We start from the raw sequence: 18403 nt of genomic DNA, 5'->3' as shown, positions 1-18403 counted from the left end.
ATATCTGTAGACCCTTGTAATGTCCCTAGATAATTTTTTGAGCTTAGGGTTATTATTTCACAAGATAAAATGTGTTGTTCTTCATAATATTCCTTTCATCTTCAGGCAGAGATCATATACAATACTCAATAATGTAGTTAAACAGTGAATTTTAACAATTCATCAACAACTTCAATTTAACAACTACTCCCGATTATTACACTAGCGGTCCTAGTTTTATAACAGTGGCAGTACTCCAACGTAAATAGTAGAAATTTATAAATAATTACAGCACAGTTAATATTCTAATCAACAATTTGATCCAACAACTAACTTACAGGTCTATCTACCTATGAGATAACTTATTTGAGATTTGTTGTTAATTTTGATAATCTAATGATGCCCTAACCAAGCATTACTAGGTTGACGTCACCTTTTGCTACATATTTCGTTGTTCCTAAGCATGACGTAATGTTAATACAGAACAATGGAACCTTGCTTGGTCAACGCTACCTCACAAATTGTTTCTATTGTTTCCAACATAGACCACTGTCCACTCAAGCATTCAATGGGTAGACTATGGCCTCCCTAGACTCCTCTGTTACCACAGTTGGTCACGTAACCCTCGCTCTAGCATACAATCTGTTGGGGACGATTCGTTGTTAAAATTATCGCACTCACCAATCCACTTGCAAGGAAAACTACCAAGTGGATGTTCTATTATCCAAACTGCCAAGAAACCTTCATGCTAAAGGGCTTCCCTCACAACTTTCGTACCACATGAATCTGTGTGAAGAATAACCCACTCTTAGGAATGTTTACTCTTCCTATATTAAAGTTGTCGTGGAATAATTTATAGAAGAACTCCTTGTTGGATTGCCACATATAGACAAATAGGGTACCTTAGAATATTTCCACGATAATTATATAGATCCCTCAGAAAACCAGACTCCACAACTACATAATATTCAGAAGTTACTCATTGGCTAGAAACACATTAGAAATGTCTCACAAAGATTATGCCAAATAAATTTAGAGAAATAGAAAATACTAGCTAGGGTGGGATCATCACCATCGAAACTAATCAAAGAAGAAGAGGTCTTAAAACCCTAAGAGCCTCAGCTCAAAAACAAAGATATTCAACCAATCAATGATGATGCAAATGTTCTATCTCTCTTATCTATAGATTTCCTTATGGGGTCTCTTCTCCTTATTTTGATGCCAGGGGTTACAAGTTTAGCCCTCAATTTTGGCTTTTTTGCCCCAAAACATTAGATAATGAGTTTCCCCCTTTATCATCGACTATAGCCTGCGGGGTTGGATAAGCTATTTCATCCTCCCTGAGGCAATTAATTAGGAGGGAACATTACAACCCTCATGGGTGGATACTTGAACAACCAAAATATTAACAAAGAAGAATATGAAGATAAAGTCATGGTGGAGGAGACACCCGTCACCTAGGTATATGTGCTTATGCAAGAATGACTCCAACTCGCCTATATAAATCCAAAATAGGATGCGAGAGAGGGCGCCCTTGCTTCGCCTTATTTGTACTCTTGATTAACTCTAACAAACCACATCCAATGTGGAGGCAAGGGGTTGCTTCATAAAGGTACATAACATCAACAATGACAATTTTAAAGATACCAATGTCCTTTGAACTCTGAAACAGGGCCTCACTCAAAACCTAGTTGCAAGCTTTTAAAAAGTCTACATAACAACAAAATACTTTCAAATAGCAGTGCCTTGCCTCACCAATAATAGCCCATCAAGTGACCATATGATCCATAGTTTGATACCCTCGTATAAAACCTGCATGTCCTCTCCCTCTAAGGACTCTCATCTCGAGCTCCTTGAAAATCCACAAATGAAGAGTAGTTGCATACAACATTGAGAATGTGTGTCCCACCATAATCATCCTACAATTGTTTGAATCAACACTAAATCCTGATTTATGAATTAGATGGATAGGATGGTGTGATTGAGCCAATGAAAACCTTAAGCATATAACATAGCTAAATAAATCATCACCGTGATGCACCCGTGAGTGTGTACCATGTTTGAATAGCTCATCCTAGAACCCCTCCTCATCCATCACCCTACTAGTGTTCATCTCCTAGATGGCCTCCTTGATATATGTGTGAGAGAACATATGGCAAGAGGAACAATGTGAGGCGACAAGGGCATGGAGTTGTCCTGGGACATCATAAAGGGCAACATTGTGCATGAGCATAAACTAAGGGGCTGCCTAAGTACTCCCCTTTCAAAAGTAGTGACCTTAGTAGAGATCACCTTACTACACTCTTATGGCCTCTAACACTTCATTCAAAAAAAGGCAAGAAGCAAAAATATTTTAAAAATGTACACCAAACATATTTCTAGCCTCATTTTAATCCTCCTCCTTGGTCCCATGCAACTTTTGCAACCCAATATATTCTCAAAGGAATCTTTCATTTTCAAGTCAAAGTAGAACTTGAAGGGTTCATCTCCATCTCCTCCTCTAATATAGCAAATATGCACCCTAACTCTCACACTCCTTGCTTTGGTATTCCTCTTCACATTAGATAATATGATCTCAATAACCTCTGCCTAAATTTGGGCTTTATAGAGGTCCCCCTTCATCATTGTTTCATATCTTTAAGATCCTAACGTGTTTGCTTCTCTTTACTCTTCCAATTTCAACAAACCATCATGCACCAACCATGGATGAATTTGGCAACTCTGCAAATTGCATCTACCCAATATATCCCAAAAGGAATTCTTTCTTTTAAAGAAGTCAAAGTAGAACTTGACAGATTCATCCCCTTCCCTGATACAATGAAGATGCACCCTAACTCTTGAACTCCTCACTTTTGTATTCCTCTTCACATCAAATAATATGGTTTGACTTAATAACCTCTACATCAATCTGGGTATTATTGAAATCCTCCTCTAGCATTGTTTTCATCTCTTCAAGATTATAATGTGCTTGCTTTTCCTTACGCTTCCCATTTCAACAAATCATCCTAACCCAACCATGGATAAATTTGACAATTATGTAGAGTATTACATCTTCCCAACAAATAATCTAGCCTTCATCTCTTTGTTTTGGCAATTCTGAAAACTACGACTTCCCACCAAATAATCTAGCCTTCATCTCTTTGTTTTGGCAATTCTGAAAACTACGACTTCCCACCAAATAATCTAGCCCCAATATCTATGTGGACACCAAACTAGATTTCAAACACTTAAATAATTTTCAAAATCCAAATGAGAATCATTAACTTCAAATGGCATTCCCTAAAGTACGACATGTTGTAAGGCTCCAAGTCACTTGGTTCAGGTTCATACTTGAATTTGGGGACAGTCAAATTTAAAAAATACTCACCAATGTAGAAAAAAATGATTAAATTATCCATTAAGTTCAGTGGATAAAATTAAGCAAGTTCCGTTGTAATTTCATATATTTAAATTGTTAATTGGGTCTAACCCAAGTCGTTGTGTGATGGAGTCTTATACTCCCCGCCTAGATTCTATCCCTGTAAATGACAAGACAAAGCTTTAAGCTTCTCAATAATCTAGTTTACCCCGGGTACCAGACTTGGAATGAGTGGAAGTGCCCAGTGGGTTTCTCTAGGTAATGCATTACACAGAAAAAATCATACATTTAAACAAAAATGACATACAAATATTTTTTTAACTTCAAAACCAATAGTATGTCAAATTAAATGTCTAACACTAAAAAAATGTTAATACATCATCGTATTTTCAAAATCATATATATATATATATATATATATATAGAGAGAGAGAGAGAGAGAGAGAGAGAGAGAGAGAGATTTGTTTTTATGTTTTTTAAGTGTGACAAAAAATAAATCTCAACATTTTGTTTATGAATTTTATAAAAAATATCCCTAACTGATTAAATTCACCACTACTTGAGATTCAGCAAAATTTTAATTTTCAAAAAACATCATCAAATGCAATGGGAGAAATGAGACTAAAGGAAGATGATTGAAAGTTGAGGCCTGCATCTGAACATTTGCTGCTCTGCCTCAAGTTCATACAGACACATCACCATCCCTAGATCCATAGGATTTGTCCAGTCGAGCTTCAATACGTTCATGACCCTGCCTTAAATTACACCAAGTGAACAATCACCCATAATCTAGTATTTTTATCACCAGTTAAGGTTAAATACTTACAAAGAATCTTTGCATCTACTCCAAGACACCTTCTTGATGCTAGGCAAGGAGTGATAACTTCCTCCTTCCCATCACCTTCCCAAACTACCATATAAAAATCTCCCTCTAAAACCCCACTCAACATTCGATAGGGAAGAGGCAATCCAATCCCAAATTTTGATACTATCTTGTGCTAAGTTAGCCTCGTCAACAACACAAAAACTAAACACCTTGTGCCCATGAAAGGAAATATGGCCCACTTATATTTGTGCAAAGAATTTGGCCCGTGAGCAAGTAGACAATGCTGCAACCATGAAGCTACTGCAAGAAGCACGTCATTCCTACTTTGAGGGTGGTCAGTCAACCAAAAAGGGCCTCAATAACAGAGATCCATTATGGTTATGAGTTCCAGATGACTTCACCTCCTGAAAAAAAGCTGTCTCATTTCAGTTCTTGCATAATACCTATCATGAGCATTTTTTTCCACTAGTGATTGACATCCCTCTCACATTCCATGACATCAAGGACACCTTCATTCAAAGAATCGTCATCCAAGAGCTTGCCAAAGCATTTTCCAATCACAAAGTGTCCTTAAGTGATGGCCGGGAGAGTAGGGGATTGCCTAGTTGTGTTCTTTTTGAATGACTTAAGACATGGCTTTGAATAGAGTTCTTTGTCATGTGAAGGCATAGTTCTATGATAGCAGCTAGCTATTGTATATCTTTACTCCATTAGGTTTGCCTTAGAATTTATGTCGGGTTGTATGATTGCATATTGAATAACAATGAGTATGGCAGTGCCTGTTTGTACATTCATATAGTGGCATTTTAAACTGCAGACATCTTACATTTCACTAGCATGGATAACAAAATTCATGGTATAATAAAAGGTGGCTTTCTGTTTTATCATTTTTTATAAAAGGATTTTATTTGCATTAGATTTTCTATACCATGATCAACAGACTTTGCACTAAAAGAATTCCTAAACTACTAGATAGCTGAAACTTGAAAACAAAATTGTTGTTGTGTTAATGCTTAAGTCTACGAAGTACAAACACATAAAGCAGAAAACTTATGACGAAACTCACAGGTGCATTCTGTTACTGCTCAATCTAGCAGGGGTCTTAGGAGGGGTTCCAAAGGGACTATTACTATACCAAGTGACAACAATGGGACAAAGACCCAGTATCACCTCAATCGATGTCCCCTACTCTTTACAGAATTTCACCAATGGGAGGAGTACCGGTATGGAGGAAATCACTTGAATGATAGGTTCAATGGCAAGGTATAACGTGATTTCCTAGGCCCATTCAAAGGAGAGGCTCAATTCATGATTCAAATACTTAAAGAAAAGTCAAAAGGCTCCCCAAGAAAGACCTATGAAGGATGACCTCAAGCTTAGGAATATTCAAAAATGATGAATGCCTAAAATCAAAACTTCCAAAATCCCTCACTTGTGATTGATGTGTTTATACTAGGGTTCAAAGTGAGGCAAGGATGGCTCATTCAATGGAAAGATTCAATTAAAGTGCGAGCTTTGGGAGAAGCTAGGGTGACTTTCCATGAAAAACCCCTTGAGAGAAATATTATAAGAGACCAAGGATTGAGAGATATACTATGGTAAAGGCTCATCCAATGATCGCCTATAGTTAAGAGAAAAGCTTTTGAATGATGAACTACAAAGTGCAAAACTTCAAGAAATCCTGAAGTCAAAGCAGCTTCAAGGGTTCCCTCTTGGTGTGATAGCGAGGGCATCACTTTATTTGAAATTTCACCATCGGAATTTGCTCAAAACTGGAGGATACCTAGAGGAGACATAAATGAAGAAACTTGTCTAGGCGGAATCCTAAAATTCATCCTCCCTAAAATTTCATACCAAGCCCTAGAAAGTCTCCTTATCCTTAGGGGGCAAAGAAAAGAGAAGAAAAAGAGGTGAAAGAATGATATTTCGTTAAGTTAATGTGATCACCAAGGATCTAGGACCAATGCCTAGCTATTGGAAAGACTGGAGTCAAAATGATCCAGATTTAGGAACTTCGCTCTTCAAGGAGGCCTAAAGAAGCAGTGACGCTCTATGTGGATGCAGCTTCACAGCAACTTTAGACTTTTATACTTTGATATGCAATATTTGATGGAGTTTCAAGGTAAAAGGTGCACAACCTACCCCTAGGAAAATTCGGTCTTCTTGCCAAGATGAATAACATATGCAACGAGCCAAGATTACAAGTGTTTCATAAATTCACATTATTTTTTAGTGCACAAGTAAAATCATAACATAACATTCCATATATTAGACATAAAACATTATGAAATTCGCATGAAAAGAGCACTTACATGACAAAAAGAGTATATACATCCATAAACTTGCCAAATAGAAGCTCCAAGAGAGATCAAAACACATTTAATCATCCAAATCATTCTACAAATTGCAAGTCCAAAATCTTTAGAAAGATATATCCCAAATCTAAGTGATGATGAATGAGAGAGAAAACCTCTCTTATGTTTATACAATCCTCTAAGGGCTTTGAATAGCCCAATTTTGCCTAATGATGCCCCTATAATAAAATAATGTGCAAAATAACAATATTTTCAGTGACAAGCCCACCAAATAGCACCATAATAAAAATAATTTGTTGATTTTTGTAGCATCGAATGTGCTCTTGCCTCGAGATTTTGCAGAGAGGCTAAGACACATGCATTCTCCAATACCCAAAAATCGTTTGGGAAAATTCCACCTAGAGATAGTTTAATTAAAATAATTAACTTTTTTAAATGGTTCCCTAAGTCTAAACTTCAGAAATTTGGTTAATTAAAGGGTATTAATTAAATGAGGTGTGAATCTTCTGAAGAAGATGAGGATCAACTCCCAGTTAATCTTAGCCCTTGATTATGTTTTAGTCTTGGTTGTTGGAGCTCCAATGAGAGATTGTAAGGAGTTCGATTGGCACTTGGAGGACATATCGAATGAGAGATCAGAGATCGAATTTCTCAAGAGTAGCAGCATTGAGTTGCCGGAGTGGGATCAAGTGATCTTCTTGCACTGAGGGGCAGGGATAGTAGTCTGGAGGAGATTTTTTCAGATCCTGAGAGTGCAAAGCAGACAGGGCATAGAGTAGTTCAGTGAGGCAACGCAGTGCCACTCAGAAGCAGCACAGAGCTTCAGAGGGAGTTCAAAATCCAGCTGGGAGAGTTGAGATCCAGTGCCAGAAGCCGGGGTGTGAGACCGGAGGGCCAGAAGATCGAATTTTCAGATAGCAGGAGATCAACAGTGAAGGTGACGCAGAGCCCAGCTAGTGTGAAGCAGGTCTGTGTAGGATTGACGCAGAAGTTGCGCAGAGGCAACGTGGGACCAGCCAGCCAACCCCTGATTAGTGTCGGATCTCCTAAATCAGTGTGAGATTTTTATCACTAACTCTTTGCCAGCATATATCTGTATCGGATAGCCAGTTTAGGCATCCAACGATTTGTACTCATATTTACTACTGCATGATAATTAAAACCCTCAGCTGCTGCACCGGTTTTCCCACATTGGGTTTTTTGGGAACATTGTCTAAAAACAACCATGTTGATGTGTGTGTTTATTTCTCTCCAGTGCAGTGTTTAGTTTCCGCATTATTTATTTTGTGTAGGCTGCAGTGTATGTATTTCGATATCTGTTGTAGGAATTTGCAAGTAATTTGTTCAAGTAATTAACAAATAGGAGAAATATCATCAGTTCGTTGCAGTAGGAATCAGGTAACTGATTTTTCACATGGTATCAGAGGATAGATCGTGAGCAGAAGAGCTCAGTTGCAGAAAGGAAGAGGGAGTTAGAAACTATTGCAGAGGCAAAAATTCGATACCCCAGAGGCAGCACAGTCCTTGGGCCAAGAAGGTCAAAGTTTTCAGTGAGATCGATTTCTCTGAGTGAGTCGACAAAGAAATTCGATTCTCTAGATCGAAGCTTTCCAAAGGCAGAAGGGAGTAGCGTATTTTTCCTTGCAGAGCAGATCGAAGTTGGGACGTAGTTATTTGGCAGCAGTTGCTGGCAGAATAGCGTCAGAAGGAGAGAATAGCACATATTGAGGGAATTTATTCCTTAGAGGACTTCTAGCCAAAGTTAGAATTTTTCTAGCAGAGCAGCAGTAGCTGTGTGCGAGATTTCTCACTCCAAAAGAGAGTGCAAATAGCTGGGCAACAGCTGCTCAGGGAAGAAGAGGGAGCAGTTCGAATTTTTTAAGAGAGATGGCATCAGCTGGGTTGGGAGATCAAGATCGATTGGACGAAGCCTCCAACTATGTGATCTGGAAGGCTAGGATCTACTGTCTTCTCGATAAGCATGATCTCAAAACTTATGTCAATAGTGTGGTAGTTGTACCTATCGATGTAGATCCGCTCAAAAAGTACAACGTTGAGATGGCGAAGATCATTCTCGACAGGGTTCGAGATCATGTAGTATCCCATATAGCCGACAAGGACACTTCCCGGTAGATGTGGGAAGCCTTAACTCGCTATACGAAGGATCTTCCAAGCAGCGGAAGATGTACTTACAGGAGAAGTTGAGATGCATGAGGATGCCAAAAGGGGAGCGAGTAGACCCCTTCCTCACGAGGCTTCAGGATGTCCATGACCAACTGGGTTCAATAGGGTCAAAACCCCAACCCTCAGAGTTTGTACGATTAGTGCTGAATAGCATTTCTGAAGAATTGAAAGTTTTTGTCTAGAGTATCTTAGGCAGAGAAAAACTGCCAGATTGGGAGTGTGTATGGGTTGATCTACAGCAGGAGGAGATGAGGCGTGATCTAATGAAGGCCACCACTAGTGGCAGTGGCAGCAGTGAGATGAAGCAGGTGAAGGAAGAGGAGGATGTGGCCCTTGCATCAAAGGGGCAATAGGAGCAACGCAGAAGAAAGAAGGATATTTCGAAGATCAAGTGCTTTAGGTGTGGCGAGTTGGGCCACTACAACACTCAGTGTCCTCTCAGAAAGAAGGACAAGGAGGAGAAGCAGGATCAGCAAGCTGCATCCGCAAAGATCGACAGGTTGTCCTCCAGACTGGAGGAAGAGTTTGCCATGATTGTCGAGATGCCTCCAGGGGTGAGGTGGGGCGATCTGGAGTTGTAGCCCCAAAGAGCTACAAGATGGGCAGGATCCTTGAGGAGTCCACCTCTTGGATCAAGACCTTGCTATGGGATCCCATAGTCAGCAACAGCAGGGTGGACCAGTGGCAGTTGGTGCAGTTAGGTGCCAGAGTGACAAATGCAGTAGCTAGTAGCAGGTCGGATGCTGGGCAGCACAGTGTAGAGTTGGCAGCAGTGAAGATGGCACAGAGTAGAGTCAACAGCAACGCAGAGGCTTCAATGATAGCACAGAGCCTAGCAACAGTCAGAACTCGAACAATGGATGCATCATACTGACCATAGTTGGTTCAGTATTTTGGATGCTTTTCCGTTGCAGATGTTGCAATTGCAGTAGCAACAGAGGGGATGGGTTGCAGTGCAGATGCAGTGTTGGAAGCAGTTCAGCAGGGCCAACAACAGCACAGATGCAGCTCATATCAGAGTTGCGCAATAGTTGGTGGGCAGTAGAGCCAGACATCAGCAGCGCAGCAGGAGATGGTGCAGAGACAGAGTGATGCTTCAATGGGTTGCAGCACTAGAGCACATTCCTCGCTAAGAGGGAGTGTTGATTTTTGTAGCATTGGATGTGCTCTTGCCTCAAGATTTTGTAGAGAGGCTAAGACACATGCATTCTCCAATACCCAGAAATCATTTGGGAAAATTCCACCTAGAGATGGTTTAATTAAAATAATTAACTTTTTTAAATGGTTCCCTAAGTCTAAACTTAGGAAATCTGGTTAATTAAAGGGTATTAATTAAATCAGGTGTGAATCTTCTAGAAGAAGACGAGGATCAACTCCCAATTAATCTTAGCCCTTGATTATGTTTTAATCTTGGCCATTGGAGCTCCAACGAGAGATTATAAGGAGTTTGATGGGCACTTGGAGGACATATCGAATGAGAGATCAGAGATCGAATTTCTCAAGAGTAGCAGCGTTGAGTTGTCGGAGTGAGATCGAGTGATCTTCTTGCAATGAGGGGTAGGGATAGTAGTCCAGAGGAGATTTTTCCAAATCCGAAGAGTGCAAAGCAGAGAGGGCATAGAGCAGTTCAGTGAGGCAGCGGAGTGCCACTCAGAGGCAGCCCATAGCTTTAGAGGGAGTTCGAAATCTAGCTGGGAGAGTCGAGATCCAGTGCTAGAAGCCAGGGTGTGAGACCGGAGGGCCAAAAGGTCAAATTTCCAAACAGCAAGAGATCAATAGTGAAGGTGACACAAAGCCCAACCAGTGTGATGCAGATTTGCGTAGGATTGACGCAGAAGCTATGCAAAGGTAGCGTGGGGCCAGCCAGCAAGCCCCTGATTAGTGTCGGATCTCCCGAATCAGTGTGATATTTTTCTCACTAACTCTTTGCCAACATTTCTCTGTATCGGATAGTCAGTTTGGCCATCCAACGATTTGTACTTAGATTTACTACTACATAATAATTAAAACCCTCAGTTACTGCACCAGTTTTCCCACATTGGGTTTTTCCAAGGGCATTGTCCAAAAACAATTTTGTTGACGTGTGTGTTTATTTCTCTCCAGTGCAGTATTTAGTTTTCGTAGTATTTATTTTGTGTAGGCTACAGTGTATGCATTTCAATATCTATTGCAGAAAACTACAAGTAATTTGTTCAAGTAATTTACAAATATGAGAAATATCGTTAATTTGTTGCAGTAGGAACCAGGTAACTGCTTTTTCACATAGTTAGCCTCTCAAGAGGGTCGAAATGATAGAAAAATAGCTAGAAGGGTCGTTGGAAGGCCAAATGAAGTCCCTCATGTGCCAAAATGAGTAGGAGGGCTCCAATAATAGTGATGAATGGGGGTGGCCCTTGATCTCCAAGCAAATGACCCATGGTGCTCTCAAGTGGTTGTGGGGGCACAAAGAACATCCTCATGGGTCTCCAATTGAATCGATCAAGCATGTGCTCCATCTATAAGGGCTGGAATAATGATGCAAACCCTCCCTTGTCTCCTTATGAGAGACAAAACCCCATCTAGGCCCTGGATCAACTGCCAAGTGTGTGGTGCAAGTGTGTAGCTGGATGGGTTAGGTGGTCTAGGTGCATCATCATCATCAAACAAGTGGTACATGAGCAAGCAATAAGTAGTGCTAAGGGATCCCATGGTGTGGCTATCTGCTCTCTGTTATAGTGGAGGCCCATGGCTCTCAACGCTCACCCTATAAATGCCATTAAGACCCTCTGGAGGGCTTGGATCCCGTATAGGGAGACCAAACCCCAAGATGAAGACCCATCTGCAATCCTATATAAGATCCAATGCGTCTCCTCACCTTCCAGTACAACAATTCATTAGTGCAATTGAGCAAATGAGCTTACAAATCATGGAACCAAGTGGGCACTTCATAGTGGCATGCCCTTCCATAATGGGCTTTAGAATGTACAGGTGTCCCTAGGTTCAAGAGGGAGGTTAATCAAGGACCCTATTTGGTGGTTTCAAAGGTATGTCCATTAGATGGCAAGTCCATGGTACGTCCGTTAGATGGCAAGTGTCACATGAAATAATGATGGAATGGAGTGGTGCAACAAGGAAGGCTCCAAGCCACATGCCATGGTACAAGGGTAGTTATAGCAAGGGAAGCCCACACAAATCATGGTACATGAGTTACCTTGACCTTTGTTTTTCCACCTTTCTTCATATGCCTTTTGCCTTTTATTGATTTTTCTTTTATAATTTCTCGGGGCTCCAGGGAATGAGAGCATGATGTGAATGATATAGCAGTGAATACCCCCTTAAGGTTGGGCAGTTCATCGCCCACCAGGGGTTGGGACAATCATGGGTTCCTTAATGATGCAGGGGGCTCACATAGGGGCCCTAGGAACCAGGGTGATGGCCATGATAAGGGGTAGAGCTCATGTTTGGCTTTTGCCCACGTGCTAAATTTTTATGTCCCGACTCCCGACTATATTTTGCATTTTATGGTATATTTCTTGTTGTAAGTGGCCAAATTGTGCTTTTAACTTTCTTTTTAATTACATCAACCTCCGAGGCAACGTTCTAGGCCTAACCCAAAGTGTAGACAAAGGGAGGGGGAGGCTAACTCCTTGTGGACCCAATGGAAAAATGTGGACCCAGATGGGAAATATGTGAAAAGGGGTTATAATGAGCGGAGGGGAGTGATGTATGTGATGTTGGGAAGTAGGACCATGCAACCAAAATCGGGGTTTCCCATGTAATGTTAGTAGCCAATAGAGGAGATCCCACGGGACTAGGATACAAGGTTAACCACCAAGTTGGACGAGGGGACAAGAGTACAGACCAAGCCCATTCTTTCCGTCGAATCCCCCCACTAATCCATGCCCAGAAGTGTCCATGATAAGTAAGCAAAAATACCCAATTACATAATGAAAGCCATACCTTCGGGGTTGGAAGGCCCACCTTCAAACATACGATCATGACAGATGGGCGAGGGTGCATAATGGCTGGCTTAGGTGGCGGAGATGATGGCACATCGAGCTATCTGGTGGTTGCAAGGGGTTGTTGGCTATCCGCTGAAGACAATGTGGAGAAAAATTTTCTTCTATGGGTGTCACCCACATGTGGTGGGTAACATCTAGCTCCAATTGGAACATGATCTCTAAGTAGAGTGCACATACATACTCGAACAGGGAGGTCATGAGAACACCAACAATCTCTTGGGACCGCAAACCTGTTACCTGCACATCAAAGACTAAGCACATGGGGCAACATGTTTTTGCGGCGTCTTGTGATCACCCATGCTTTTGTTAGGCCATAAAAATCAACAAGAAATAAAATTTTATTCTAAATGCAATTCTAATCTAAATGCACTTAATCTAGCATGAGAACATAATATGATGATGTTAGCTATGCAAAAATCAATATGCAATGCATCCTACTCTAACATGCATGGCTACATTGTGCAAATGCTAAGTATAGTCATACAACCAATGCAACCAACATATGATTAAGTCAATATAAAAGCACTTTCCCTTATGAACCATTATGAGGCAGGGGACCCAAACATTACGTTTCCCATTGCAAGATTTGCTCGATGAATGGTAAGGGTGGGGGGCGGGAACATTTGAGGACCATGCATCAAGGGTCATGGATGAGGAGGGAAAGGAGGAATCCAACTTGTGCAACCTTTCTTGCAACGAGAATATGGAGTATTCAACGACCAAGCTCATAAACTTTCTATGAATAGCAAGCTCGAGCATATCCTCCTCATGGCATAAAGAGATAGATTGCTCAGGCACATCCACAATCACATTATCCTGATTATCAAGGAAGGAACAAGGTGGACTACAATCATTGTATCTTGGGAAGAACCACAACCCCCTTTCAAGGCATTGAGAAGGCTCCTCAATCTTATGGCTCCCAAGAGATCCATAAAGAGGGGTATCAAACTCCCCTTGGCTATCATGATCATTGGATTGAGGGTTATCATCTTGAAACATATAAAATAGGCCTCTCCAATGATCCATTTATGCAAATCTTCATAAGATTTTAGATATGGAGTCGCCAGGGTGAACTTGAAGTGCCTTGAGAGATGCTTGCTTCACCCTACAAGCATTGACTTTGAAGTTCAGTGAAGAACTAGGGCTTCGTTCTTCCAATGGAGTCGCCAAGAATGATATGTCAATATTGTCATATGGGGAAAAATACACACGTCTCGTGTCCACGGCAATGGCGCCAAAAATGTTAGTTCTAATGACATGTCCTAAATCACATCAATGTTATTAAGCAGCAAAAAAGAAACAAAATTACAGCATATTTGCTAAATCACTGCTAAAAGTAAAAACAGAACTCAGTAGATGAACAGTCAAGACTCAAAACCCATCACTGCTTGCTCATTAATTCTGAAATGAAATCTATTACAGGGAAACAGCACTGTTCACTGTTCAAAAACTGAATGGATAAACCTGCACCCATGCCTTCTCTTTTATAGACTGAGAAGAAGAGTCAATGCAATGAATCAGGACACATGCACAACAGCACCTCAACTGAAAATGATCTGAGGCATGTAAGCATGTGCCCTACCTACAATACTGCATGTGCCTAATTGAATTTAGACTTATGCAAAAAATTGGAAAACTGCTTACTAAAACTGAAGCTAACTCATGCAACTAGATGCACTCTCTTTTACTTAACCGTGAAATGAAACTATCTAACAAATGCAAACAGCATGCAAACCACTTGGAATAGATCGCCGAAGACAAAACAGCAGTCCACTCTTACTCCCTCATAATTAATCCATCGAACTTACAAAGAAAAGGTGCACCCTCACTGCCCTGTTGAAGGGCCCAGATCTGTTCATCAGTGTGCCCAGACCTGTAGAAGATGATCCAAGGTACATTCCAACAATGTGCACACTTACTAAGAGAGTTGTAATCACCAGGTTCTATAGCCATATTTTAAGGCCATTGCTATCTAAAGGAGGCCCAAAAGCTCAAGAATTGATGACTAAAAACTTTGTTAGGAATTACTATAGGCGAGAAAAATGTTGCATGATGAGTCTATATTAGCATTAGCTCGACTGACAGAGCATGTTATACCTACGATGATTTAAGAGACAATGCTAAAAAACCTATCTAGATGGGTAAGGTGGTGTGTCTTGCATCAGATGGGCTTCTGCCTTGACATTCTGCATTCATCAAGAGGGTGCTATCTAGCATCTATTCAAATCAGAATGGTTATAAGGAAAGTCACTCTTCTTGAAAGACAGTTGAACCATCCCAATGATCACTACGGTTGTTGACAGGCTTCATACTGGCAACCATGAGTATGGCCTGAGAGTTCAAGATCCATAAGTCAATGAATACCTTTTGTATATAAAATGAACTGCTATTGCTCTGATATTTCCCGTGGATGTGAAGCATGTTGAGACAAAATTTTAAGACGTGGAAGTGAAAAATTTTAATATATCTCCATACTGCAGAAGAATCCTCAATTATTTCAATGCAGCTTCAAGACTTCAAGCGTGATATATGCACTTAAGCTTTATTCTAAATACCATGTTGAAAAGGACACGAATCAAGAGATCCATATCTACTTTACATAACCTGCTAAATTCTATGCTTCAATTATTTCAATGCAGCTTCAAGACTTCAAACGTGATAAATGCAGTTAAGCTTTATTCTAAATACCATGTTGTAAAGGACAAGAATCAAGAGATTCATATCCAGTTTCCACAGCCTACTAAATCCTATGCTCACATAGTAAGTTATAATTCATTTCCCTTAGACAAGAAAACCTATTTCTCACATTTTGTTCATAGAAGACATACGTCTTATATTTCTCATCTCCCATAGATCGCCAGATACTACTCATATCTAAAAAAATTATGATTATTTAATCTTCACATTAATCTCATTTTTAGTTAACCATGAAAAGTGTATCTTCTTAATTCTCCACTCAAAGGAACTATCACATAACTTGCTGAACTCTGCTAAAGGCTTTAAAATTTATCTATTCTATTGCTTTTATGAAATTCTTCCGTAGGAAAAATAAATACTTTAAACTACAGAGCTTTCTTATACAATCTCTTCTTGGATCATAAAACACCATGCACAGAAAGCTTCTTAAAGTCATAACCATCAAAACATTTGGCGTCTCAATTCTGATGACATGACAGGAAGGGTGAGGAAAGTAAGTATACTTTCAGCTAGCAAAATATTGGCAGCTAAAGCAGTGGTCATGGTAAAGCAAAGAGCATTCTCTTAAAGGAATTTTTTTTCCTTGAAATACAATTCCTGGGGAACCCCCAGGCACTTCATCTCATTCTGAGGATGGAACTCAATGACCAGTTGCAGTTTTGGCAACCTGACCAGTGGGGACGTCAAATGAAGCCAACAAAATCCACAGAGGCAGCCAGCTGGGGGACTTGAACCCAAGACCTCCTGCTTGTAAATGACAGCACTCAATCACTCAAGATAACCCACTAGGCTATTCTCTGAAGAGAATTATCGCGGAAAGAAACAAGTTTTTTTGTAGCGTGACTGGTGCCTCTAATAGATTGCAAATTAGTCAACTCATTATGCATGCTCTATGTCTCAAGATTTTCATGTTAAAAGGTACAACAAGTTTGATTCTTTGAGAGCTAACTGAACTAGGTTATGTTGCTAGAGGTGTTCTCTCTTGTTTGAACATTATCATTGCATCAAATTGTCCAGTCAGTATTGCCGATGGTAATTCCTTTTGTTATGAAGAACAAGAAGCTTGTTCTTACTATATCATGCTAATTATATTAAAGCCATTGATATCCAGATCTAGGACGAAACCTGTGTAACAATTAAGTAAAGAAAATTGGAAACTTTCCCCAGCTTTCTGGAGAAACGATGTTAATATTTCAGTGAATTAAGAAGCAAATTACCTTGGAGTCAAACCAACTTCTGTCAGAAACATTAGAAGGTAAGTAAACCAACATGCTGAAGTCAGATCATTCAGCACATGCCCAATTCCATAAAAAAAAATAGAGGGCCTGCGTAATGGTTCACTCGAAGGTCCATCAACTACTGTTGCATATTTCTTCTGAGAGTTCTTAGATATGGTACCCTCGCTACATTTGTAAGTCAGCTGAGCACAACATGCTTCTGCATCTGCTTCTGGAAAAATGGACGCAACGCTTTCTCCTCCATTTCTCAATTCATCTACCTCCGATTGAACTGTACAACTTAGGTCAATGAAATTTGCCCCATTTTCTTCAAGTGAATTATTTGGTATATGCATATTTACACCATTTTTTTCCAGTGAATTATTTGGTATATGCATCCTAATCTTCAACCAAGCCTCTGCCAAAACAAAATCTAAAATGGTTAGAAGACGTACAAATTCATTCTTTGTTTTCCAACAACAACCATTCTTATGTAAGTAGGTGACTCCTTGCTGACATACAGAGAAACTTTAAACCTTATACTAAAATGCAGGTCAATCAAATGTTTTACTCGCTCGAACAAACTTAAAGCCGGTTGCAGCAGAATTTTGAGAACAATTTCTTGAAGAATTAAATAAAATCTTGGAAGTGCTGACTGAGCAAAACAAAAAATAAATGTAAATTACTCAGATGAACAGACGAGCGAATAGTCAAGCTTTTAATGATTTAATGAAACAGAAAAAATAAATAAATGCTTTAAAAAAAAAACAAAATCTTCGTATGAATGCACAGCAAGCAAACAAACAAACAAAATCATGTGCATAACGAGCAAGTAAATAAAAGCATTAAATGCTTTAAGAAAACACTTTAGAAAATATAAATTCTTCAGATGGATACACGGACAAATGAATAAAAACCTTAAAGTTTTAATCAAACCATTAAAAAAAATATAAAAATATTTATTTTGGCACAGAGACCTTCACAGTTGTAATCAAATAAAATAAAGAGATTTCAAATTCTACTTGATACAGAGGCTTGGGCTGCAGTAACAATTTTGCCAAATTTTGGGTTCAAGAATTTAAATTTTCCAGAAAAATGAAGAACACATTACAATGCTTGCCAACAAAACAGAGCACCTTCAAACTTTCTCCTCATTCCAACAAAATATTAAGCTACAATGGCTGTTGAATACCGTAAAATAATCACTTTTTCCAAAAAAAAGTCCTTTAGGCCTCAGATTTGTAGACAAAACACGGAAAATGTTAACCTTCTCTGGTTTTGGCACAAAAGCTGTGAAATGCAATTAACTGAAGAAAGGGGAAACATTAAATAGAAATATATCGACTCACTTGAGCAAAGGCAAATTTGAGAAGCCACATTCCAAGCTCAAGCATCTTGGAAAGTGACATTAATTAAATTGATGCCGCGAAAGCTCGCGACGGCCTGGTGCATCTTCCAGGCAGATAATATCACCGAAGTTTTTGGAAAACAGAAGCTTTGAAGATCCAGTTAGCTTGAGGAGCACGTAATAGTCCACGCTCTTCCACCGGCCATTCTTGGTCACGCCAAACAGCCGGGAACTTTGCACACAAAGCAATAGTGTCATTTATAATTCTCATTAAATTTCATATAACAGCGAGCTCAGACCCCACAGCTTTACGCCCCACATTACATGATAGGTATCTTCGGTAAATGGAGACAAAAATTCGTTTACGTGGTTGTTGGCTCTTGCGTCAAGTCGGTTAACGATTTTGAAACGCTCCCGTTTGTTGCGTTCACTATCTCTTTGGGGTGGGCGAACTCTAAAGGAAAGGGTAGTTAAGTCA

The 18403-nt window shown here is 39.8% G+C and overlaps 1 protein-coding gene across 5 annotated transcripts in view; it reads right to left on the bottom strand.

The window, feature by feature from the left end:
- Positions 1-18181, bottom strand: part of LOC149187742 (uncharacterized) — a 213665-nt gene extending 195484 nt beyond the window's left edge. Inside the window, exons 1-2 of one of the 5 annotated variants that reach the window (XM_089411459.1) lie at positions 17927-18181; positions 16578-16995 (exon numbers count right to left, since the gene is read on the bottom strand). In XM_089411459.1, coding sequence (XP_089267585.1) covers positions 16578-16975 — 398 coding nt within the window. In that variant the 5' untranslated portion in view covers positions 16976-16995; positions 17927-18181. Of the gene's footprint in view, positions 1-16577; positions 16996-17688; positions 17896-17926 lie in introns of those variants that run through there. The other 4 variants (XM_089411460.1, XM_089411462.1, XM_089411458.1 and 1 more) reach the window with 4 other exon arrangements.
- Between the last annotated feature and the right edge of the window lie 222 nt (positions 18182-18403).

Source organism: Pinus tabuliformis, chromosome 3_1 (genome assembly GCF_031772625.1).
Source record: "Pinus tabuliformis cultivar Carrire ecotype Pingquan chromosome 3_1, CPIR1, whole genome shotgun sequence".
In the NCBI taxonomy this organism is placed as follows: domain Eukaryota; kingdom Viridiplantae; phylum Streptophyta; class Pinopsida; order Pinales; family Pinaceae; genus Pinus; species Pinus tabuliformis.
This window is presented reverse-complemented; position numbering and strand designations above follow the sequence as displayed.